This window comes from Sander vitreus, chromosome 14, assembly GCF_031162955.1.
Source record: "Sander vitreus isolate 19-12246 chromosome 14, sanVit1, whole genome shotgun sequence".
Lineage (NCBI taxonomy): Eukaryota > Metazoa > Chordata > Actinopteri > Perciformes > Percidae > Sander > Sander vitreus.
This window is the reverse complement of record NC_135868.1, coordinates 18,219,108-18,245,184: the sequence shown is the minus strand read 5'-3', so window position 1 is coordinate 18,245,184 and position 26,077 is coordinate 18,219,108. Positions and strand designations below refer to the sequence as shown.

General features: G+C 40.5%; 1 protein-coding gene across 1 annotated transcript in view; it reads right to left on the bottom strand.

Moving 5' to 3' along the window:
• ppp1r9a (protein phosphatase 1, regulatory subunit 9A) overlaps positions 1 to 26,077 on the bottom strand; it is a 51,160-nt gene that overhangs the window by 17,021 nt on the left and 8,062 nt on the right. Inside the window, exons 3-6 of the mRNA XM_078266948.1 lie at positions 14,652 to 14,784; positions 13,790 to 13,910; positions 8,090 to 8,194; positions 3,040 to 3,175 (exon numbers count right to left, since the gene is read on the bottom strand). Of these exons, the coding sequence (XP_078123074.1) occupies positions 3,040 to 3,175; positions 8,090 to 8,194; positions 13,790 to 13,910; positions 14,652 to 14,784 (495 nt within the window). The remainder of the gene's footprint in view (positions 1 to 3,039; positions 3,176 to 8,089; positions 8,195 to 13,789; positions 13,911 to 14,651; positions 14,785 to 26,077) is intronic.

Sequence of the window (26,077 nt, the reverse complement as noted above, 5' to 3'; positions counted from 1 at the left end):
ATTTAGCCGTCTAGCTCCATAGAGTCCCATTCATTTAGCACTGGACCGCGATCACCCCCAGTGGAACTCTGGTGGAACTGCAACCAAATTTGGTATAATGGGGCTTAATAGGGAGTGGAACGGCTTTCCGTAGACGGGCTTTGGTATTGTGTTAACTAGCGTCACATGCAGCGGTGTTTGTGTTTCCTGTAACGTCTGTTTCAGAGCATCAGAGAGAAGCGCAGACATATCAGTGGCACCAGATTTTCGTCTGTATGCAAACGTCATGAAATGGATTAATCTGCGTTATTTTTTTTAACGCGTTATTTTTTCTCAGATTAATTAATCAAAATTAACGCGTTATTTTGACAGCCCTAGTTTGTATGCATGACCGACAGAGTTCCCATTTCCATAATCGGCTTGCTTGTTGACATGGTACCAGCATCCTACATTAAGGTCCCAATCACTAAAGGTGGAGTTAACCATTGAACATGGCAGGGAAGTCAAACACCAATTTGCATATGATAAATGCATCACCTCCTACCACATGCATGAAGAATCAGGAATGGAAGGGGCGATTTAAGGAGAAATCTTGCTGTTGTTTAGAGGGTGCTCAGCGTGTGATGATCTGCACTATGAATGTCTAAAATGAGTATGATGTATGATGCAAAATATTCAAATCGTCTGCATCCACCCATGCCACACACAAAATACCACAACGCCCTGATCACATACCATCCTCATATATTATCTTGCTTTTTGTTTGTTTAACTGGTGGAACTTGCAACATGTGATTACTTAAAGTTGCATTTAATATTTTTAAATTTAAGTCAATAAACTAAAAAACTATGTTGCAGCATTCATATCATATGGGAGTTGCCATAAACTCAATTTGTCATGAAGGCTCTGATATATCTGACTTGGTGCTAAATAATAAGAAGCAATACGAGCCTGAATAAGCAAATAAAATGAATGCCTTACATCAGCCAAAATCTATTGTTCAACATAATAAAACCTAAATTGTATGGATGTGGCACTAAAATATCAATACACTTTATTTTTACCCTCACACCACCAAACTGCAAACATGCAATTGTCCTGAGAAATAGGAATCTATTCCATCTCTGCCATCCATCCCATTATGATGTAAACGTGGCGCATGTGTGTGGTCACATGTCTCCATGTTGGTGCTGACATGAGAGAATAGATCTGTCAGCACAGTGATGCAAATCAGCCACTTCTATTCATTCTTGATTGATGTGTTATTTTTTGTTGACTTGTGTGGAACAATGTGCCTTTTATTCTGTATCGTCACATTTGTTTCTACATAATTTGTATTAAAAACAAATGATTATTTTATCAACGATTATTGTGTATACTATTTTTTTTTATGTAATGTTTATAAAATATCATAAAACACAGACAAATGGCGACCATAATTTCCCAGAGCTAAAGATGATGTCTTTAAAATCCTTGTTTTGACCAAATAACAGTCCAAACTCCAATTCATTTAATTTAGAATCATATAAAAAAGTAGCAATAAAAGTGAAAATGGGAACTGTCAGACTTATAATTGAAGCGTGTGTGTGCGTCTCCATGCTTTTCCCATGTGTGTGTTCACATTTAACTGCTGACAGATGGGCATGCATGTGTGTTAGATTACATATCAAACCCACACATGGACTGACATGAGTGTGTGATGTCTATAGCTAACTGAAGGAGCATTTCTTCCTCTTGGGACAGGAGCCCCAGCACCACTAAGAGCTGTCTGTCAGATCAATCCAACCCCCCGTTGAGAACTCGTTCTAATATTTATAGATATTAATATTTATGAGTTCTCTTTATTGCCCCATAGATCTTTGCAAAAGTTTTGTAATTGTTTACCCTATCGGCAGTTATGTAGGGAGTTACGGATGGCTTGGTGTTCAATTGTGGTGGATTTCAAGTGTGTTTTTACTGCGGTTAGTAATCTATGTATGGATTAACAATTTGAATACAATTACCATTCTTATGTTGATGTGTCTTTCCCGGAGATTTGTGACACAGGGTGTTCATTAAAAAAAAACAAAACTCAAGTTTATTTTGATTTTCATTATATATCCTACCTGAAATGACGACAGGACAAAAGCAGCTGAGAGAGGTTTCATTGCGTGTTTAAATCAGACTCTGCAAAGCAGTGAGGTCTTTGCTAATGGCTGAATTCTCAACTCTCTATAGGAGCTTTAATAGGAGTTGACAGTGTTACGTGTGTATGGGGCTGTGATTATGGGAGCGCTGGGATCAGCTTCTGGGGCCTGGCAAGGATTTTCTTATGCATGAAGGCTCTCAGTCCACCAGGAAATGAAATACTTCAAACAACACTGATGGAAATCCCTGAGTGAGTGTGTCTGCATGTAAATCTATGCATAAGTGCAGCTGTTCCTGTGTGTGTTAGTGAGGGTGCACTATGCATTGATTTATGTTACTTTAGTGTGATTACATGTGTATTTATAAAGTGTGAGTGTTGTGGCTGGTGGATTAAACATGCTGTGAATAAGCAGCAGCAGAGAGGGAAATGCTGAGTGATGCTTTCTAGGACTGAATCTCACATGGCATCCTCTTCGGTGTGTGTGTGTGTGTGTGTGTCTGTCTGTCTGTAAAAAAGTGTGTTTTGTGTGCCAGCATCAAAGCCCACTGTCAGTCAGCTTTATGGAGTTAATAAGCTAAAATTTCCAGTAAACTGTCATAACAACGGAGTTGATCTACATTAAGTGACAACTAGAAGCTTCGAATTTCCAATGTAGTGTCATGTATAAGAAGTGTGTGTAGTGACAATGGATGAACTTGATGAAAAAGCAGATGAAATGAATGCAGATATAATGAGCTTAATCAGTATAAGAGATAATGTTTATTTTATTAAGTGTGGGGGGGGCATCTTACCCTATTTGCAATATTAATAATATTTGAAATATTTTAAGATCCACACTATAAGGTGCATAATCTCATATGTACGTATGCACAATCCTTTATTGCACCTCTGAGACACCCTGTACAGTGGCCATGGTTGTGTGCAGTCATTACCTCGTCATCATCAGCATCATATTGGGCGTACTGCTGCTCCAGCAGCTCTCTCTGTCTCCTCTCTTGCTCCAGGGTCTGCTGGATGAGCGTGGCCACCTCACTCTGCTGGCCCGGACGCTCTCGGCCAATCACAAACCTGCAACAACACGCAGGCATGCACTGTTACTGTATAGACAGTCCTGGCAACACATACACAGGGTCAACCAGCGTGTGATTACGTAACAGTTACTGTAAAAAGAAATTTAAAAACCTGACATTTACTTTTTTGATTTCATGAATTCACAATTGTATGTATAAAATCATCATTAAATTATCATTTACACTGTGTTATCAGTTTGGCTTTTACATATACAGTATATATTTTTTGAAAATCTGCTTCTGTAGCAAAGGGTTAAAATAGTACGTGAAAGGATTTATGGGAAATGTAGTCTGATTAATGTTCAAAAAATAAATAAATACAAAAAAACTCAAAAATTCCAATTTATCTAAGCCCTATTTGTTTATGGTAATAATTCATTTTATGACATCAAAGAGAAGTTTAAAAATGGGACAGACAACATCTTTACAGAAATTACATTATTTTTATCAACAATATTATTATTTTTTTTTTAGAGATTTTTATTTCCTCATCATACCTGATAGTAATGTCCTTTTTAGGGCAAATATAAGCATATTTTCCAAATTTCTGCTACTTTTTTTTTCTCATGGTGGTGTGTATTTATACAGTGAAATGACCACAGCAGGCACTGTGTGAGAGCAGCAGAGGCCCACAGCCACATAGCAATGACAGCAATATCTGCTGACGTATCAGGGTAGGGCTGGGAGACGGGACACATAATAAAATGAGAAGATAGTCAGCTCAGCGAGGCAGCCTGTTATTAGTCTGGCAAATAACTAAATGAAGAAAGCCACAGGCTGTGCCTACAAGCTACTGACTAACTACTGCAGTTACACATGGGACCAACCAACAATGCATATCACATTAACATATGGACAAGGTGAGAAAGAAAAGGAGAAAGAGCACAATTGATGTTTAAAAAAGTTTAGGTTTGTCCCAAATATAACCTGCCTTCCCGCAATGTGTGTGTGTGTTTGTCGTATGACAGGGACAAAGAAGGATATAGTCATCTTAGCTTCAAGAGCACATAGTTTAAATGATCATGATTCTAAAAACAGAGAGGCAGAGTGTGTGTGTGTGTGTGTGTGTGTGTGTGTGTGTGTGTGTGTGTGTTTGTGAGAAAGGCATGTACAAGGAAGTGTGTTAGATTGAAAGAGGGAGACACACAGAAGGAGAGAGAGAGAGATAGAGAGAGAGATAGAGAGAGAGAGAGAGAGAGAGAGAGAGAGAGAGAGAGAGAGAGAGGATTTGAGCTAGGGTATAATCAAGTGAATTCAGTTCCTGAGAGCTCTTTCATATATTTCTAAAGGCGATGTAGAAAAAGCCTTACGCTCCAGCAAAGAGGCGTATTTGATCTTTATGTGAAGAAACAACTGAAGGGCAGAACAGAGATAGAATTATTATTATTTTATTTTTTTTAAAGGAAAAGCGACAGGGCCCTGGCTAAGCTAAGTAATGTACTGGAACACGCCTTTGGACAGCAGGGAGATCTGAGGAGCAGCTGACCTGAAAACATTTCTCCTCACGCATGGGGAGTCTGTCTTGGTTCCTCCTTGCCTCCCACTGATCTGGGGGTGCCACACACAGCGCTGCTTCAATTCAACTACAGAAACCTTCACTACTGATCTCATTTACTCCAATTGATACAGACATGGCTCTTGTTAAACATACAGTATGGTGCAGGAACTTGAAGGGGCAAGTGAAAAAGAAGGATCAAATGCAGAAAGGAAAGACGAAAACAGTGCAACAGGACATGTGTCTTCCTCATTAGGTAGCACTGGGTTCACAGGCATTTACTGTAAGGATATCTGCTATGACTGGTCGACCATAGTGGGGACATGTAGAGAATTCCTCTTTTTGTAAAAAAAAAATTCTGTAAGTTGGTAACATTTGGTGCATCATGACTTTTGAATATGGTATTCTATATTTTTCTTATTTTTTTGACGAATCCCATTAAAAGAAGAAAGTACTAGTGTCAATATGTTTTCTGAATTCCCTATCTGTGGCATTCAGCCCTGATAGATGTATTAAAAAAAACAGGCAGCAAATATATTTTTTGATTGTTTTAAAAGACTAATAGTTTCCTAAAACAGCTGGCCACTGTAGTTTTTAGTAAATGTAACCCAAAGAAAAGTAAGAAGTGCATTTGCTGGGGACTATTTTCAACTGTTTACTAATAGACATGATGTGGTGCGCTAGTGAATATTTACAGGAGTAGGATGCTTTATTTGGATGACTCTAAATAAACTACATCACCATCATAATGAAGGGCCACGTCACCCAGTGCAACAGTGTGGCTCATTTATGTGTTTTTAATAGAGATGGCCCGATACCATTTTTTGCTTCCCGATACCGATTCCGATACCTGAACTTGCGTATCGGCCGATATTGAGTACCGATCCGATACCAGTGTGTCATATATTTTATTATGATTTAACAACTGTATACTACTATCCCTATATGGATGTGATATTATTTCTATCTTTGTTGTCGGTCTGGTTCAGGTTAAATTCTTTGTGAAACCTGCCACAGAACTTTCTTTTATTATGCAGTTTGACAGTCAGTTATAACGGAAAAAGAACATAAATAAACTACTTTAACGTAGATTTTCTTTAGGGCTTTATTACGTGGTATCGGATCGGTGCATAAACTCCAGTACTTCTCAATACCGATACCAGCGTTTTAGGCAGTATCAGAGCCGATACCGATACTGGTACCATTGAGATATATGGCACAAAGGAACAAGCTACTGTATATCAGGTTTTGGCAAATTCTTAGTTCGGAGGATGAATTAATTGTTGGTTTTGGACATTTCATGGGGTAAAATAAATATATAGTATTGCCAACCTTAAATGGAAAGGACAATCGATGGAAGAAGGTGCATATAATTAGAGTTAATGCTTAAGCTTAGAGTGTTTTGTAAAGGAAGACCGCTGTAAACTCATGTCAGCTTGGCCTTTTTAGATTTCAAGATTAGTTAATGCAACTCACACAATTAGTCTGAGTACCTTTATAGTCGATAAAGGTGCATCAAACCATTTTGGGCTAAAATTCAGTCTAAATTTAGCAGCTGTCTTCCATAAGTAAGACCAAGCCATGCAGTCTATTATCCATATTATGTTACAAAGTGCGTATTTCTCTTGCATTTACCCACAAGTGATCTATATTTGTGGGCCTTTAAAACTGTGTTTTATATTATCACACTGGGGGGGAACTTCTGACTAAAACCTGTAGGATATGCTGCTGGAAGTCTGGGTTAAATATAGCTAAAATGACAAATCTAGGACAGTTGGCCATAAAACCTCTGGTGATCAGTCAGAGAGAGAAGGATTTACCAAGGAGAAGGAGGAGGAGGATGAGGAAGAGGAGTGAGTGGGTGAGACTTGATGGAGGAAGACAGAAATAGTGAGAGCAGAGAGGGAGAGAAGCGTGAAAATAGGTCTGATGATTCCATGAGAAATAGTTATAATAGTTATAATTCAGTGTAATTCTAGATCTTTAATAGGCAGATTAGACTATAAAGCTTTATGCACTGCTCATTTCAATCTATCTATACTTGCTAGATAGATGGACAGGTGATAGATGGATCCTTTTCAAGGCTGCCTTACCTATAGTGCCACATCCTGGTATGTGGAAAAACCCCACTGTCAATATTAGTTCAGCAAACATCATCTGTTCTGGTACTGTCGGACATGTCTTTGCTCAGCCACCAGCTTTCCCCTGGGCACTGTACTCTCCACACACCCATATATCCACAACTCTCAGAGTGAACATTGTGACCAGAATGGTTTGAAAACCACACTGAAGCTTTTGGATTATATAACAGCAATGTAACAGCTGTCTTACTGTGTGTAGTGTGTATATGGATGGATCAATTAATTCAAAGAAAGTGAAGCATGGTAAGGTAAACAAAGGTTTCCGGGAATGCAAACAGGCGTGAAAACAGCACATAAGATGATAAAGAGTAAGAAGAGAAGTCAGAGAGGAGGACAGGAGATACTCACTATCAAATGATGGGGATGAAACAGAAATAGAAAAGATAATAAAAAAAACATCCGAAAGGAAAAACAAAGACAAGAGCAAGAACCAACTGAAAGTGAAAGATGGCAGTCTAACAACATTGTCAAGGACAGCGCTGGCTTTCCACATTAAAGCCTTCCTGCCATGCGTATGTGTGTGTGTGTGTGTGTGTGTGTGTGTGTGTGTGTGTGCTCCCCACTGCTTTAAGCGAACCCCTACCAAAAACTGCTTGACTGTCAAACACATCAGACTTTTGTCACATATTGTGTTCCCACATCTTCAAGTATCTCAGATATGGTAATGGCGTTAAGGGGCCTGCCAAACAAAATCTCACTGAGCATGGCTGCTTAAGCGGCTGTTTTGCAACTTTTGCACCATGACAGCAGGATGAGCAACACTTAGAACTGTATCATCCAGTTGTAATGAAAAGTGAAGACTGTAGCTCACTGATCATTGCTTGAATTTAAAGGAGGCTTTAGTTTGTAAGTAATTATGTCTGATACTGTATGATGGTATGTCTGGTTCTTGGGGCTGATAGCTGCTTGACACACTTCTATAATCTTATGGTAATCCAAAGATCCTCATCAGCGGGTGAAAACATACAAATCTTATGTGTGAATGCAATGAAAAAATTTAAAAAAAGGATTTAATCAAGCACTGGATCTTAACATCTTATTTTATATTTAAGCTTCAACCGATGCTGGAGTACCATAATTGAACTTCCAATGTAATTGACCTTGATACATTTCTTGAATGAAAATTCACTCTTATAACAGTCATGGAGTCACTGGCATCACTCTGTCCTGTTTCTATAAAGTCCATATTCAAATTATCTCAACTAAGTAGCAGAGTTGTTTTTGTACTAAAATATAGGAGTATAAGATTACATGTGGGACTAATCATTTTTCGTACCTGACCACTCCTGATGTGTTCCTGAGGACGGTGGCAGCGAAGCTCTGGGTGACGCCCACCAGACTGGTCCCATCCACCTCCACAATCTGGTCATTCACCTTGATCCTGACACACACACACACACACACACACACACACACACACACACACACACACGAAAGCATCATTCAACACTTCCTTTGTGTTTGATTTACTGGTGATTCCGGTGTGACAGTCTGTTTTCACGATCTGTGTGTACATGTGAGTTAAAAGCTGATATAGCCCATACACAGTGTCCCTGACTTGTCTCAAAAAATGCATGACTTATGACTTATGCAGCAACACTACTACAAGAGGCACAAGGGACAAACAAACTGGCCTATCATGCATATTCACATGGGCAACAGTGCCAAACTTTCTCGCGGCCACAAATTTCCACTGTGATAGCTTCAGACTATTGCCTGACAAAGAGACAGAAGAGATGAGGCTCAAAACAAACTGGGAGGACTACTGAGGACATGGAGGCCAGCTAGCCCTTCGCCCTGAGCCACAACACAACACTGCTCTGCTCTGCACACGATGAGAGGTCAATTTAGCTCTTGATCCAAAAATAAAACTCCAGATGATCCACTACTCGTCGTGACAGAGGAATAGAGAAAAAATCTCTTAGAAGAGACGTCCTTGCTAAATGTTTAAATAAATACACTTGGAAATCTGCATCAAAACCTTTGAATTTTTAATAATGCTCTCATTATTTGTCAACAAAACAGCATATTGTTCTAATACTTCACTGCTTGCAGGCACCACACATATATCATTATCTTCTACAACAAACCACTCTGGTCTTCACTGTAGAGGTCCTGCTTTTATTTGATCCAAGTAATAACAACATGCAAATATGTAGGACTTCTACCAATCTCTTCAATATAGACAATTTAATAACACTTCAATCTTGTCCAATCATCACATTTTTATGATATAAAATGGTCCAATCATACCAGCACAACTAGTGGAGAGTGATGATGATGAGGATAATTGAGAGGATAATGAGTTACTCTTTCATGGGAGTTTTATTCAGTTCTACAGAGATCACTAAGCATGCACCGTTACGGCTTCCATTTATCCTGAGCCTTTAGACAAACAAATTCTGCCTCGCGCACAATTTCTAAATATATGAAATACATTTGCATTATGGAAGAACAATTTAAGGGCTCATAGACCCAATTTAAATTTCTTAGGGCCATTTATTGTTGGAAGAGTACTGAAGTGATTTAAAATAACACTTCCACAAACTTGAGGGACTCACAATAGAGATATCCTTTCCGTTGCAAACGTCTGCAAATTGCAGTTTACTATTTGAGCAAATTCCCTGCAAATTCACACTCTAAATCAAGCAATGTCCTCTGATGGCTGCATCAACACCTGCAGTAACCAGTGTCCTTTCAGCTCCTTCTTTCAGTCTATCCCAACATACAGCAGCTGCAGAGCAGGATTTTCTATAGCTGTGACACCCAACACATCAACCAGAGCTGCCACAGGGATGTATAGAGACACATTAGGCCTGACAGGTAGACAGAGAGCGAGCTGGTTGTCTGCCAGTCAGCAGCTCAGACACTTTTTTGTCCTGCACGGCATCTAACATCTCAATTTGGCTTCAGGTGGCCAAGGCTGGTTGTATATACAGTTGTGTTCAGAATAATAGCAATGTGTTTAAAAAAAGTGAATAATGCTCAAAATCCTTAGAATAGCTTTTCATTCCATAATATCAATGCATTGGGGACACTGCACATTCAATTTCAAATCAAAACATGACCAAAATTGCTTAAGTTTGTGTTATACCTTTACAGAAAGTGAAGAAAAAGGAATATTATAATATATAATATTATATATTAATATATATATTATAGGCTGTTCAATAGCAGTATTTGCATTTTTCTTTACAAACTCAAACATTTACTACATAAACTGAAAAATGTCTCAAGGGTTTGCTTTACTTTGAATCACTGCACTAATATTTGGTTGCATAACCATTATTTCTGAGACCTGCTTCACATCTGTGTTGCATGGAGTCGACCAACTTCTGGCACCTGTGAACAGGTATTCCAGCCCAGGACGATTGAACTACATTCCACAATTCCTCTGCATTACTGGGTTTTGCCTCAGAAACAGCGTTTTTGATGTTACCCCACAGGCTTTCTATGGGATTGAGGTCTGGGGATTGGGCTGGCCACTCCATAACATCAATCTTTGTTCGCTTACTGGTGTGTTTTGGGTCATTGTCTTGTTCAAAGACCCATTTCAAAGGCATTTCCTCTTCAGCATAAGGCAACATGACCTCTTCAAGTATTTTGATTTATTGAAACTGATCCATGATCCCTGGTATGCGATAAATAGGCCCAACACCAAAGTATGAGAAATATACCCATAACATGATTTTTGCACCACCATGCTTTACTGTCTTCACAGTGTACTGTGGCTTGAATTCAGTGCATGGGGGTTGTCGGACAAACTGTCTGCGGCCCCTAGACCCAAAAAAAACAATTTTACTCTCATCAGTCCACAGAATGTTGCCCCATTTCTCCTTTGGCCAGTCAATGTGTCCTTTGGCAAATGTCAACCTATTCAGTACATGTCTTTTTTTCAGCAATGGGACTTTGCGGGGGCTTCTAGCTGATAGCTTTGCTTCACGTAGCCTTCTTCTGATCGTAACAGTACTCACAGGTGACTTTAAGTCTTCATTGATTTTCCTGGAGCTGATCATTGGTTGAGCCTTTGCCATTTTGGCTATTCTTCGATCCATTCGAATGGTAGTGGACCGTTTTTTCCTACGTCTTTCAGGCTTTGGATGCCATTTCAAGGCATTTGAAATAATTTTGGCTGAGCAGCCTATAATTTTCTTTTTAACTTTCTTTATATGTTTTCCCCTCTCCAATCAACTTTTTAATCAAAGTCCGCTGTTCCTCAGAGCAATGTCTGGAATGACCCATTTTGCTGAGTATTTCAGTGTGAAATGCACTATAACCAGCATGCACAACATTTGCTTCCTTCCTTCCTTAAATATGGGCCATAATTGACACCTGTTTCTTCACAGAAACACACTGACACTCACTAATCGAACACAACACTGCTATTATTTTGAACATGTCCCTTTCAATTCCAGATTCAATTACACAGAATGAGCAGCGTGCATGTCATGACTGTTGGGTCTGTTGGTTTTCTATGACTCTACAACACTTACTAGTAAATCATTTGCCATGTAGAAATATCACTTCTACCAAAATATTTGATTTATGAGGTTAGTGATGTTGGACTGCTATTATTTTGAACACAACTGTAGCTGCTGAGAATAGGCAGCAGGAAAGTACAAACAAAAACAGAATGACAATGAAGGAAGATTCATACTAATAAAGCAAAACTCATACACATCTTCATCTTATCACCCCCATCTCACCCTAGTACAGACTGTGGGCCACAGCCAAGCCCATCTATCTGTCTGCCTTTGAGTGTGAGTCAGACCATTAAGTCCGACCCAGCAAGAGAGAGACAGAGAGAGCCCTATAGCTGGAAAGGGTAATGATAGAAGGAAATTACATTCTGGCTAGTGACTCCTCCGCTGAGTGTGTGCGTGAGGCAGATAGCACTTGGAGGGCGAATGAATGTGCACAAGTTATCCAGTATTTATCACTAATATCTCAAGTCTTCAGTTTATTTCTCTCCTATTATTCTCTGTTATAATGTTTCAACACTGCATTAAACTGCCTGACCTACACTATCAAAACATTTTTAAAAAACAAGTAAAGAGGATTTTTTTCCTCCTCCTTTGTGGAAAGGTCAGCAGCAAACAGGTTCAAGGTTGAAACTGGCTGAACTGTAAATGGATTGTTTTTACAGTTAGTCTAAATAGTGAACACTGCTGTCCACATCGGAAGGATTTTAAACAGTAAAATACGATACACAGTATTTGGAAAGTGGTTCATTATGTATACACTACATACGTGTTATCACTAACACCAAAAAAGTGGATCACATCACTCCAGTTCTGAAGTCTTTACACTGGCTACCTGTGCCTCAAAGAATTGATTTCAAAATACTTTTGCTGGTTTATAAATCACTTAATGGTTTAGGGCCAAAATACATTTCTGATCTGCTGCTACACTATTACCCACCCAGACCTCTCAGGGCGTCTGGGACAGGTCTGCTTGTTGTCTCCAGAGTCAGAACTAAACAGGGGGAAGCAGCGTTTAGTTTTTATGCTCCACATATCTGGAACAAACTCCCAGAAAACTGCAGGTCTGCTGCAACTCTCAGTTCTTTTAAATCAAGGCTGAAGTCCTATCTTTTTGATGTTGCCTTTCTTTAAATAATTGTTCATTTCTTATACTGAAGTTGCATTGTTGACACTGTATGACAATCTATATAAGCATATAAAGAGAAATTCCTATTTTATCTGCTTTTATCCGTTTAATTTCTTATACTGCACTGTAACTTTTATTCTCGTATTTTATCTGTTTTTAATTTTTTAATCTGTTTTCATGTAAAGCACTTTGAATTGCCCTGTTGCTGAAATGTGCTACACAAATAAAGCTGCCTTGCCTTGCCACTACACTATTTTTTTTTTATAAACTTGCAGGATCACCAAGCGAGTGGGTTAATGAACACTAATATGTACTTACTGTACCCAAGAGTCCAACTGTATAAATGTCCAATCCAAATATCTAACAATTGTCCAAGTTTATGTATTTAGTCATTATTCAACACACATCTTCTATTTAAGATGATTTTTGCATGATTGAATAGATGACAGTATGCTGTAGGTCCAAACAGTAAATGTGTGGAGAGAAAGAGGGCTATGACAACAAAGGTCTCCAGCTGGAACCGAACCAGACACATTGCAGCTGTATTGCATCGTCTTAACCACACGGCCAGCAGGATGGCCCTAAATTAATATCATTGTGCGAAATTTCGAAATAGTCTGGATCAAAGCAGAGGACCAACCGACAGACCGACAATGCCATCCCAGGAACCTCGTTGCTAGCATGGCTGAGAATGTAAGCAAGCTTAGTTTCTCTAGAATGTATTTGCTGTTTAGTTAACAATTCTAACAGCCTCAAAATAACTCTGTTAGAATTGTTAACAAAACAGCAAATACATTCGATAGATTGTGGAGAACTAAGAACAGTAAAACTTAGTTCACATGAGAAGAAAAAGGGATCAGATCTACAAGCTCAGAACCAGACTGATCTCATGAAGTGGCGTATGTATGACACGCCAATTCATATGCTATGATGCAAAGTCATGATGTCACGTTGTCAGAACTGAATTGAACCTGAACCTTACTGCTCTCATACATAGACCGTATGGAGTGGAAGTGTTTTTCGGTCTTTAAATCTGTTTATGAGGAACCTGAACCACACAGACACAATAATAGGTAGAAGCTGACAGTGTAGAGGCAGAAAACTGCAGCTCGCCTGCTGGGAAGCTGTCATTTCCTCCTCTACAGCTGGTTTACTCTGCACTGTTCACGCTTTTTAATGCACAAATACAAACCAGTTTCACCCTTGCAACAACACGCACACACACATCACCTAGTGACATAGAATACGGAAGCCGAAACAAGAAAAACAAGAAAACAAGCTTTCATGCGCTCTGATCTGCTTTAATGTTTCTCCAGACGTATCACTCAGTAATATGTTTGATGTCCAATAAGAAAACAAATCTCACCTGGCGTCCCTCTCAGCAGCTCCGCCCTCGATAACGGTCTTGACGAAGATGCCCAGTTTCTCCAGGCCTGCATCAGCGCCGACACCCATCCCGATGATACTGATCCCCAGGCCGTCATCATCTGGAAAAACACACACACACACACACACACACACACACAGTTAAAGTGTGAGTGTGAATGTGTGTGATGGGTTAAGGGCCTCCATTTTCTAACTTTCCAATGAGCTTAGAACAAACCCAAAATGGCTCCTAGTAAACTGATGTCAGGTGGACTGAGGGATACATGCAAACAATGGATAGATGAATACATTCCACAAAAGAACAGTTGATTTATTAATGGAGGAGGAGACATTTACTATAGGCAGGGTGGCCTTCAGATGATTAGGAAATGTGTTGGATGGGAAATTCTCTTCCAGCGTAGCATTCGTCCGTCTCGATTCTGCATTAATTATTCACGAGTTGTTAGGGTTACGTAACAGTGAGTGGATGGTGAAATCCTATGATGTAAAGTCATTCTATTTCAGGTTCTTGGCAATATTGGATTTCAACACAGGAAAACCTCAACAGCTAATGCTGGGGAATTAGGACAAACTGTGTACTACAATATCTTTTATTGTGATCAAAGGAGATTTGTAGTGAACTTCTGCATAATACAATCTTATCGCTAATTAAATGGGGGTATAAAAAAATACTGAAAGAAAAGTAATGAAGAAACAACCTTTTTGATAAAAAGGCGAAAATAGAAATATCATACCTAAAGAAACGTGACATCCTATATGCAAGTGATTCTATCTACTGGGTATATTGGGTAACTGACAGGATCCACCTCCTCGTTACGATGTTCTTAGATTTTCTTTCCCACCTTTCTCTAGCTCCACCGGGAAAAGCTCCAGTTTCTCCACCCTCTTCTCCAGCTCGTACTCTGCGGAGGAGGCAACAGGATCCACCTCTTCGTTACGACGGTCATAGTCCTCGTTGGAGTAGGTGTTGAACACCTGGAGACGGAGCACAAGGAGTCAACGGACTTTAGCACACAAAATAAAATATAGAAGTTGGCTCACATGATAGAGATAGAAATAACCGCCTCAGCAGCATGATTCTGGATGCTTAAGGAAGTTTTATAAAGTACCTACAAATATGACAAGGCACTTATATTCTTTGATGAGTAAACAGTGAGTATAGCTTTTATGTTCCAAACCAATGCATTATCTACACAACAAAGCTGACAACACTGTTGGACCGTCTAACAAAATACAACTACCACCACATAGCAGCCCCTTAACCAACAGGAAATTGTAGTGTAGAGAAACATAATGCGTGGTCCTCGTAGGAGCCTCTCCTCCACAGCAAGAGTCAACCGTCACTTCACATCTCAACCCTTTCCAAGCGCTCCCACTGCTCTCTGCACCGTAGAGGAGGGGGAGGAGGTGAGAGAGCTGTGCACAAGCAGACTCAAACATGCATGCTGTTGTCACTCATGTCTGTAGCTCAGGGTTCTTCAGAAAGCTGGATGCTGGCGCCGAATAAAGCGGTGCAAGGGTATGCAAAGTGTTTACGCGGATATGTGCATAGGCACGCTTTGGATGATGATATAGGCGTCAACCCGGCTGTCTGTTTCTCAGTCAGACACCAACTGAACACCCACACTGATTGCAGTTGCTATTATTAAAATCTGAGAAACTAGTGACATTTGCCACACAGTGCTGTCTCCTACAAGCAAGAATTTCAGAGTAGGAATATTACACATTTAGTTTGATGAAGTCAATCATCAAACAACGCTGCATGCCCAAAGAGTTTTACCACATCCACCCTGCTGTAGTGTCACTGAGCAAGTCAGTCACTGCCTATCTCCGTGCCCTGTCCTCTTTGAATTGGGTGAAAGAGGTCAATGAGGCGTTATGTCACATTACATGCATTGACTGAATTGTCAATAAGCAATGCTGGCTTCTCTCATCAACATTTTAGTATTGTTGGAACCGTGAAAGTTATTGATAATGAGGGCAAACTTATTGTCATTTATGCTTTTAATTCCACAGCGCTGCGGAGTAGTCATGCTGTAGGGTTTGTGGCATGGATTTGACTAATATCTACCACATGATAAAGATGCAACAAAGTACAGTGAATAATGGCACTCTGTTTAAGAGACACTGTGCTGGTTGTACACACAGTTTGGGCACATTGATGTAGCTTGATGCTGCTAGAGTTGGTTGTTATTCTTTCCCAGACAAAAACACACACTGCTGATGAATGCTAACACCAGCACTTGCCTTGTCCGGGATGTCCTGGATGTGATGCTACCATTGGCAGTAAGTACGCTCTCTAATGGCCCCTCTAATGGCACTTTTCCATTACGTGGTATCTGCTCGACTCGCCTCGACTCTACTCGCCTTTTTTGGTTTTCCATTACGAAAAAAAGTCCCTGGTACCTGCTAACAGGTACTTTTTTTAGTACCACCTGAGCCGATACCAAAAGGTGACGTGAAAGCGACAGAGGAGGGTGTCCTGAACAAACCCGCCATTTTTAAATAGTTTAGCCAGCTGTGTTTATTTTTGCTGCCTCCAGCTTCATTTGAAACAAAATGTGTCTTCTGGCTGTGGCAACAACAACACACCTTCCACGTTCTGTGTGTGTGTCGCGTTAGGTCATGGCAGTTTACTGCGGCGCCGCTATGACGACCAGCCACACTGAGGCGGTACTAAAATCTGCAATGGAAAACAGATGCACAGTGAGGCGAGTAGAGTCGAGACGAGTAGAGTCGAGTCGGTACCATGTAATGTAAAAATGCCATAAGTCACTATCTGCTATCTACAAACACATTAGCATGTGGTCAGTCACTTGAGAGGGAGAGAGAGAGAGAGAGAGAGAGAGAGAGAGAGAGAGAGGTCATGGAGAGAGATGAGGACAGATGAGTGTGGATCCATGAGAGAAGGCAAGCAAAGAAGAGACATAGGAGGCACAGTGATGGAGGTAGATAAGAAAAAGGCAAGAGAGGGAATTCTAAAGAATGTGAGAGACAGATGAACTGAAAAGGCAAAGGATGGACAAGAGATATCTCTTGTCCATCCTTTGCCTTTTCACCAATGCTCTAGAGCATTGGTGACTGAGAGATGGATTGACAAGATAGAAAAAAAGAGCATGCACAGGGGAAATAAGAATAGATAGAAATAGGGTGAAAGAGAAACAAAGAGACAGACTGTAGCATCGAATGGAAATCATTTACCCACAAGATAAGTAAAAATCCTGACGGTTATTGGGCTCTAAACGGAAACTACAATCTCCAGATTGTCCGAACACCACCTGGTTTTCTAGTGAGGAAAGGCCATGTTCAGTCAATTTGGTACATATTAAGGCACCCAAAGACACAGCTCAAAAATCCCCCTGGCGTAAAAAGGGATAAAAAAGGTAGAATAGATTGCTGAAATGTGAAGGTCAACCAGTACAGACTGATTTCTGATTCAATTGATGTCTTTTTTTAGGGTTTTACTATGAGTATACTTTTTTACATGTCTCTTCTTAGACAGGATGTAGCCTATAATCTTGTTCTCTGACAATAGTTGTATTTAGTTCTGTCAAAAAAATATGTTTTGACCTGAATAGAAGAGAAGAGACAAATAAACAGGCAGTAGAGACTGTGACTGTGTTTAACCTTGGCAGTATGGTAGGATACTGCTGCCTGCTGCGTGTTTTACTATAGGGAGCTGAAAAATGGCCAGAGTACAGTTCAGGACCAGGCCTGCAGCTGGCAACCACAAGTCTGACCACAAGTCTGTGGAACAGATCAGATCAGTTCAGACTGCTGCCAATCACACATGTATAATAGCTAGAGGTGTGACGAAATCTTGCGCAAGATAAAATGTGATGATATTTCTCGTCGAGGTAAAAAGTGTCTCGCGATATCAGTACACAAGTGCAGAGCAGCAGCCTTGAAATTAGCATAGAAAATCCCCCGGCCGTTCTCCAAAGTTTACTTTTGCAGAGCGATAGCGGAAGAAAAAAATCTGTCTCTCTCTCTCTCTAACCAAATCTCATGTCTCGTCTCATGAGCTGGGTGTCTCGTCACACCCCTAATAATGGCTATACTCAACATTGACATTATACATATACGCTGGCTGCATGGATCTAGGAATGGCAAGGTTGGTCTGTAGGTTGTGATGATATTTCTCGTCGAGGTAAAAAAGTGTCTCGCGATATCAGTACACAAGTGCAGAGCAGCAGCCTTGAAATTAGCATAGAAAATCCCCGGCCGTTCTCCAAAGTTTACTTTTTGCAGAGCGATAGCGGAAGAAAAAAAATCTCTCTCTCTCTCTCTCTGTCTCTCTCTAGACATAACGCATATACGCTGGCTGCATGGATCTAGGAATGGCAAGGTTGGTCTGTAGGTTGGTCGGTCAGTCCACCACTGTGGTCCAGATGGAAATATTTCAACGACTACCAGGTGGATTGCCATGACATTTAGTACTGACATTCATGGTGCCCAAAGGGTGACCTCTACTGACTTTGTTGATTCCCTGACTTTCCCTCTAGCGCCACCAGCAGGTTGACATTTTTGGTTCTGAGTGAAATGTCTGGACAAGTATGGGATTGACTGCCATTGAATTTGAAAGATACATTCATGTTTCCCACAGGATGAATCCTACTGAGGTAAACAAACACAGGTATTGTCGGATTGAATGAAGGGACAGACTCAAGAGACAAAATAAATCTTGACAGCTCCACCAAACTTAAATTTACGCATATCAATATGTTTACCCACATAATCCAATAGACGGATCCCTGGGAACAGCAATGTCACAGCACTTCACCCTTATCCCCATTAATAGCCGCCAAGATGACAAACACCTACAAATTTACACTTTCAAGTACAGTTGGTGTGTGCTGAGGCAGGTCATTATGCTCAACTTAAATTTAGTTTTTATTGAAGAGGCAGCGCACAAGGACAACCACTGAATATGGAAGTATAATGGGCCGTCTACCCATGTGGGTACATGGAATTGTATTAGCATTTTGAGAGATTAAACACAACACACAACCATTTCCATGTAAATATATTTATCTACACTGCCTGCAATTTCTTTTAGGTTTAATGCATTATGGATGAAAAAAGCTTGTCTTGTCTTTGTCTGTTGTGTCAACAGTGGTACTTAAGTGCAGACAGCAGTTCTGCTTGGGCATCCACAGATTGGCAGTGTTGTTAGCTGATCTCCAGGCCTCGCAGGAGCATAGAGGGATTTGGTTTGACTCTTCTGAAATGCAGTTGTAATGTCATTTGTGGATGCTGCTGCAGTTGCTGTGATTCTGCAGATGCCCCCGGATGCTCTCAGCCACTAACTTTAATAAAGCTGAGCCCTCTCACTCAGTACAAGTGCCTCTCACTCTCCCTGTTTTTGCATATGGGTGCTTGAGTATATATGCTAAAATTGCACATTAAGTATTTGAGTGATAACAGTATGAGTATGCATGCAAGATTTGTGTGCATGTATGTACAGCCAATTAAAGTTTCTTTGCAGGTACAGGTCTGCATAAGCATGCATGCATGCATACATGTAGATGATGCCAAGCTGGTGTCCTGAATCAAGATTCATCTCATTGCCTATGTTGCTAGATGACAACCTCTCAGCCAAATAATGTCTGTCATTCTGTCTGGATAGCATTTGGCCTAGCCTCAGGGACAGAGGAGCGGGGATTAACCAAGGGCCCAGTAAGCCCCAGGGGGAGGAGAGGAAGAGGGAGCAACAGAGCATGGGGGTAAGGCTAGAGGAGAAAACGGTATAAAAAGGAGATAACATTATTGGGGAGTACATGGGGAGGAGAGGAAGGGGCGGTAAAATGAGACACGGAGATGGAGGAATGGGACAATAAAAAAAAAAGAGGACAAATGAGTTGACACAGAGTTGCAGGAAGCTGTAAGATGGTGAGAAAATGAAGGAGTAGTAAATGAACAGGAAGAATAGAGTTTACAGAGGATGGGAGGCAATATCCACAGAGAGAGAAAGAGTGACTCATATGATTCATGGAGTAGAGCATCAGCAGACAGTGAGGCTATTGTAGAGTGAAACAGGCAATAAGAAAGAAATGTTTAACCTTTATTTTACCGGGGGAAAAAATCACATTGAGACTAAAATCTCTTTTACAAGTGAGCCCTGGCCAAGAACAAAAAGAAGAAGAGAAAAGCAGAAAAAAGGGCAAGGCTTGGGGTAATTTGCTCCAGGGTTGTTTGAGTCCCTGCCTTAGATGTCACAGCATGGCGCCCATGCCCGGCCCACTGCCTCTGATGGTATTAAACTGGGCCTTCGGTATGTTCGTGTCAGTGGAGGCGCCCGCACTGCGGCTTTCAGACAGCGGACGCTGCCCAAGGCAATACGAGACTGGAAAACCCAGAAGAAATGTTCCTACTGCTGTGGCACGAGACCAGCAAACCCTGCAGTGGATTAACTACAGCCTGACCTACGCACACACATAGACACACATAGTCTGCTCTGCTGCGACAGCTCAGCACATTTGCATTCCATTACTTCTACCTGTGGTCACCGACCCACTCACACAACACCGTGCCGGAGAGCTGACAGGTGCTAAAAAAAGTGTCTGGATGCTGAGGGGATGAGACACTTGCTCATGATGGAAATGAATGAATGTCTCATGAGAGCAGACAGAGAGAGACAGATATAAAGAGGTGGTGATGGGACGAAGTGATAAAAAGAAAGAAAGAAATAGAAACATTCAGTAACCCATTCTATATAAAGATAAGTGAGAACATACAGATTTTACAGTCAATTCAAGGACAACCTGTCTGTCTTCTTGCATACATCACCCCTCGTCTCAGAAAGTGAAACTGACTTTTGACATGTCTGGGAGTGCCAAAATATAACAAGTCAGCATTTCTTTTTTTAACTGAACTATCTCCTGCATACAAAGTAGACACATACTGTTCATATAAGTGGTCTTTTTTCAAATATTTTAGATATATCCACTGCTAATATGTACTCTTTTCATAATGTAATTAAGATTTAATTAGAGTAGATCCAGAGCTTTTTTTCAGCTGCTGTTTCTGTGGCCGGCTTGTTTTTTCCCCTCCTCAAAAAATGCACTTCTGTCCACTGTTTATGGCACAATACCACTGGGTGCCATGACTCCCACTAAAAAATTAAGCCACTGGCCAACTACAGGATGAGGGACACAGAGCGTGAGGGCGAGTGAGGGCAAGAGAGAGCGAGGGGCCAGCAGAGCATAGTAAACAACTGCAACTGAATGGCTGCAGACAATGTCCTGCTTTATTTTATGTCTTGGTCATGTACAGTGAGTAGGAGGCTGCGATCAGAGGAAACATAACAACATGTTGTTTGTTATAGTATTGATGCTCTAATGCCCACTTGCTATGATATGTTCTTCATTATGCTGCAACAATGACTTGGCAGAGTTCGGGACCACAGTCAGTATTCATATTGTTACACATCATAATAGCCACTCTCTGTGATCTGCAGTAATTCTGTTTGTGGCACAGATCTCAGGACAGAAATCACTTGAAAGGGTTGGTAAGTTTAAATTCAGACAGTTCACCTTAATCATGTCCCTGACTACAAACAAGGACATGGTGACAGTGGAGCAGTCTGAACTGTCTTTAGCAACGGCTTAGCAAACACAGAGAACATTGTGTCACTGAGACAGAAACTCTGTTCTGTGCAGTTTTTTAACAGCAATAAAAAACTGGCAGCACGCTGATGACATCATTAGTGGGGAACCAGATTGGGTTGGTGGGGTTTGTATCATGGTTCGTGATGACACCGTCCACTGTGTGGCAACTGACCATCCTCAGAAACCGCATGGCATGTCTCGCCTTTCCTGGATCATTAAAAATGCATCCCCTGGGGAGGATCCGGTGGCACCGAAACAAGCAAACAAAAACACCACTGCATTAATAATGGAGTGACTAAGCTACATACACGCAAAAATAAGCACATACCCAACACCCGAGTTTGGAGTAGTTGTACCTGTCAGAGATAAAAGCGGAAGGAAAAATCTTGGCTTGACTGGCTGGATATCTGCATAAGATATAAAAGCCATCGCACAAGTTTCTCTACAACTAGATAATTTGTAAGGAATCTAGTTAATTTATCTATCTCTATCTTATCTTAATCTAGTTAGTACATTTTCGGATAAGACCCCCCCAAAAAAAAGAAGCTTAACCAAAATACATTTTGTTTACATTGTGTTTACATTGTTTTTGCTGGTCTAACCAAAATGTCAGCTGTTATATTGCTGCTGTAGCAGTGTCGGAACTCTCCAACAATACCCTGCTCTCTCCCATTATGACCAGCCACAGATCGCATAATTAGGAAGCTGGCAACCAGTTTCACTCAGCTCACAGAGGGAAAACATCAGATTTCAGGACAGGAAGGAGACCAATTGGGTGCTAAAGAATGTAGTAATTAAGAGATATACAGATACAGAAAGATCTGTATTGCAAATAATATGGCAAAATACCATTTAGCAGCAGTTAATCAGTGTTATGAGTTTTTGTAGACTATTGAGAATGATTCAAACAAAGAGGACTTATATATCTGCAAAATTGATTTTTAACTGAAAAGGCATCTACTGCAACACTAGACTATATTGCAACACTAGACTATATTGAAGGTGGCTAAGCTGTAGCGAAGCTGCTTCAGGCCTCAAATACTTTTTATAAATGACATTGCCAAAATCCATGTCAGTATTGGTTCCAAAATTCGAGCAATGCTGTTGCACATATACCATCATCCATAAAGACAGACTGCCCTTAAGTAGAGTAATCCTATCCATCAAAAATACAGTCAGAAAGTCCCTGGCTGGAAGCCATCTCATTTGAGTTTGTGAAGCACAAGACTGTATTAGGTGATGCTCCAGATAAGGATGATGTTAGAATCACATTTTACTGTTGACACATGTAACTTGGATTTAAACAGGCATGCACAGTAGGGAGGTTAGACTCGTTGTTGTCATGTACTGTATTAAGGGCAGTCAAACAAACTCCCAGTGGTTCAAAAATGTCTGGCAAGTCTGTGGAACGGCACTTGGAGGGTGCTAGTTGACATTTTCTGTTTTCAAGCATCAGCAACTTTGTCTTTATGTTCTTTCATGCTCCAGTAAAGTACAAGATGAGTCTCTGAATTGGTTTGATGTACTGCCGTCTGAGTTGCAAACTCACATACAGAAAAAGTACAATGTGAAAATGTGAGTAGGTTGTCTTTGCAACCAAGTGTCTATAGTGGGATTTAAATCAGTCTGAGGCAGGGGTGGGTTTAGAAAGTTGTGCCAGACTGAGGAGACAGTAAAGCAGTAATAGCAATAATACACTGTACATTATTAATAGTTACATTGTTTATGAGTGTAATAAGTGAATGCCAAACTTTATATACTGTAATATATAATACTTTATATTTTCTAATATGAAATAATTTGTAACTCCAAATAGCTTGTAGCCATGAAGAGATTATGAGACAATGGGCCCATGGACACAGACATGTACAAAGTCCCAGAGTTTCCTCAGATTCCTGAGGGGGGCCCGTGCCACCCCTGGCCACTGCTCTGGTCCCCGCCCCTCAGGCAAATGAGTCATCTAAGTCATTCGTTTTCAAAGTCTTTTGATGGGTTTCCAGGGGGTCCCCAGCAAAAAGGGGAATCATTTATTTTCACTATAATTCCATCCTCAAGTAACAACGACAGAATGTATCACTATTTTGACTAAAAGCAGAAGTCCTATATAATCAGAATCAGAATCAGAAATACTAAAGCCATTCATGTAGAGAGGGAGAGAGGAAAACAAGAGGAGACTGACACAGCACACTGCATGCAGAGGGAGAAGACGCGTTCTTCTGTCAAACTCCTGGGGTCCGGATCCACAAAGAGAAAACACACTGCATGCAAAGATATCTGTAACAAGTGTGAGATGGTTAAAAGCTCTTGGGATATGTTTGTGATCAAGAAACACACAGGGGAACTGAACACTGGCTGAGATGTGTGCCATACCATTCAGCTGCATAGAACATACTTGGACAACAGGACATAAAAAGTGTGACTACTACTAAATTGAATCTACTTCAATACTACTATATCAATCTATATGCCTCTGACTGAAAAAACAGACTACAGGTTATATTGTCAAAGATAAAAACCAGTTGCTTGAATGAACATGAGATCTGATTCTCTTCTGTAGGTCATTGCCTTCGGGAGAGCAGCCTGCCGTCACCTCGGGCAGCTCAAAGCAGTCGCATCTCACTGTGTCAGTCAGGATGTTACAGATGAGTGAAAGGATGTGGAAGTAAAAACGTTGACTTGCTGGTGGCGCTAGAGTAGAGGTAAGGGAATCATCAAAGTGATTAGGATTTATCCACTTTATCCCATAAATGTCCATAAACCATAAATGTCTGAACCAAATTTCATGGGAATCCATCCAATAGTCGTCAAGACACTTCACCTGAAAAAATGTCAACCCATGGTGGTGCTAGGTGAAAAGTCAGAGGATCACCAGTCAGTAGGATTCATCCTCTGGGGACCACGATTGCACAGACAATCCCTCCAATAGCTGTTGAGATATTTCATTTTGGACCAAAGTGGTGGACCGCCATACCAACCGACAGCCATCCACAGCCACATGCCGCTAGCATGGCTAAAACTAGATTTATTAACAGTGAAGTCAACACAATGACATGCTTCTTTGAGCTTCTGGACCTGTTATTCGCTATATCAAACTGGTGCCAAAAGCTGGTTGTGTGTCATCTTCTCCCTGGGTCTGCCATGATGATTTCTAAAATGAATTAAGCTTTCAAAGCTGGGATGTTGAAATTATATTTATCCGCTTTATGGGGCAGGAACAAGAAATATTACATGAAAGGGAGAGAACGTTGAGTATTAGATTATAACACGGCAGGTTTTTTTTCAAGGTCTTCTCTGCCATCTCCTCCTACAGGGGTCAAGCTGGACTTGTGCAGGGGCAGAGGGCTGAGAAAATAGCTTTGTCTCTTTTAATATAAAGACGAACAAAAGACAGAACTCTGTTTGTTCCTTGTGTGCTGAGAGGAGGGGGGCATGTGACAGAGAAGTGGGAGGGGTGCATGTCTAATTGTGCATGTGCGTCTGTGTATAGGGGGGGCAGTGCCTCTCTTGAATATTCCATATGATCAACGAGCGTCTGTCCTTTTCATAGAAAACAGAAGCCTTGAAATGACAGAGGAGCATATTCCCCGTCTGTTCAACTGAAATGGGACAACAAGCTTTGTAGTGCTCACTTTCACTGTAGGATTAAAATAAATTTGCTAAATTGATCTCAAGAAAAGAATATTTTTGGTATTTGTTAAATATATTACCAAAAACATACATTTATATCACATGTGATGCTATGTTTGAGCCGGATAACGTAGGAACTAATTTCCTCAGTGAAAATGTATACTTCTGATTGTGTGTGCTTTCATGTACGTGGGGTGAGTCCTAAGAGGGAGGAAAAGAGAAAGAGGCAAAAGGACACACAATGCAGAGACAGTGCAGGGTAATTAGTGAGCCAACATCACATTTTCTCCTCAGAATAACTGGGCTAATTGTTCTGCTTCGTTACAGCATGTTAATAGGATTGATCCTCAACTTGTGGAATGTTTGTGTTGGCTCCAAATCTCTTATACATGAACCTCACAAATCACTGCTGCCCTCACATTTTAAAAGTGTACACACACAGCGACCCCGGATAAGCGGATGAAGATGGATGGATGGACACACACAGCACTTGCGTGCCAACAGGCTGAAAATAAAAATAAAAAAAATAGACTGATTAAAGGAATAGCATAAAAAGGAAAAATTGCAACCTAAAGCATGTTGATTGCTGCAAATGTTAAGGTTATTTACTGTAAATGATTGAGGATAAACACTGGAAAACATTTCCAATAATCTTTCAACTCTATCTTCCCAATCAACAAACACTGGCTGCATTGTGTCCAAATCAGCACTGAAAACAATATTAAAATACTTTACAGCAGATGATGCAACAAATACTATGGTAAAGCTATTTCCATTGTTTAAAAAAGAAGTTACCAGGTAAATTAAACTCTGTGGAAATTGGGCATTATGGCTGCATATTCACCCGAAACAATCATCATTTTTACACCCCTTATTGGGGTGTACGTAGGACATTTCCAGCCCCTTTGAAATCCCTGTGGGATGGAAAAAAAATATGTAATCTCTTATTTTGCTATACATCTGCTAATATCACTGAGCATAACATACACAACAATGCACACACACACACAGACACACACACACACACAATA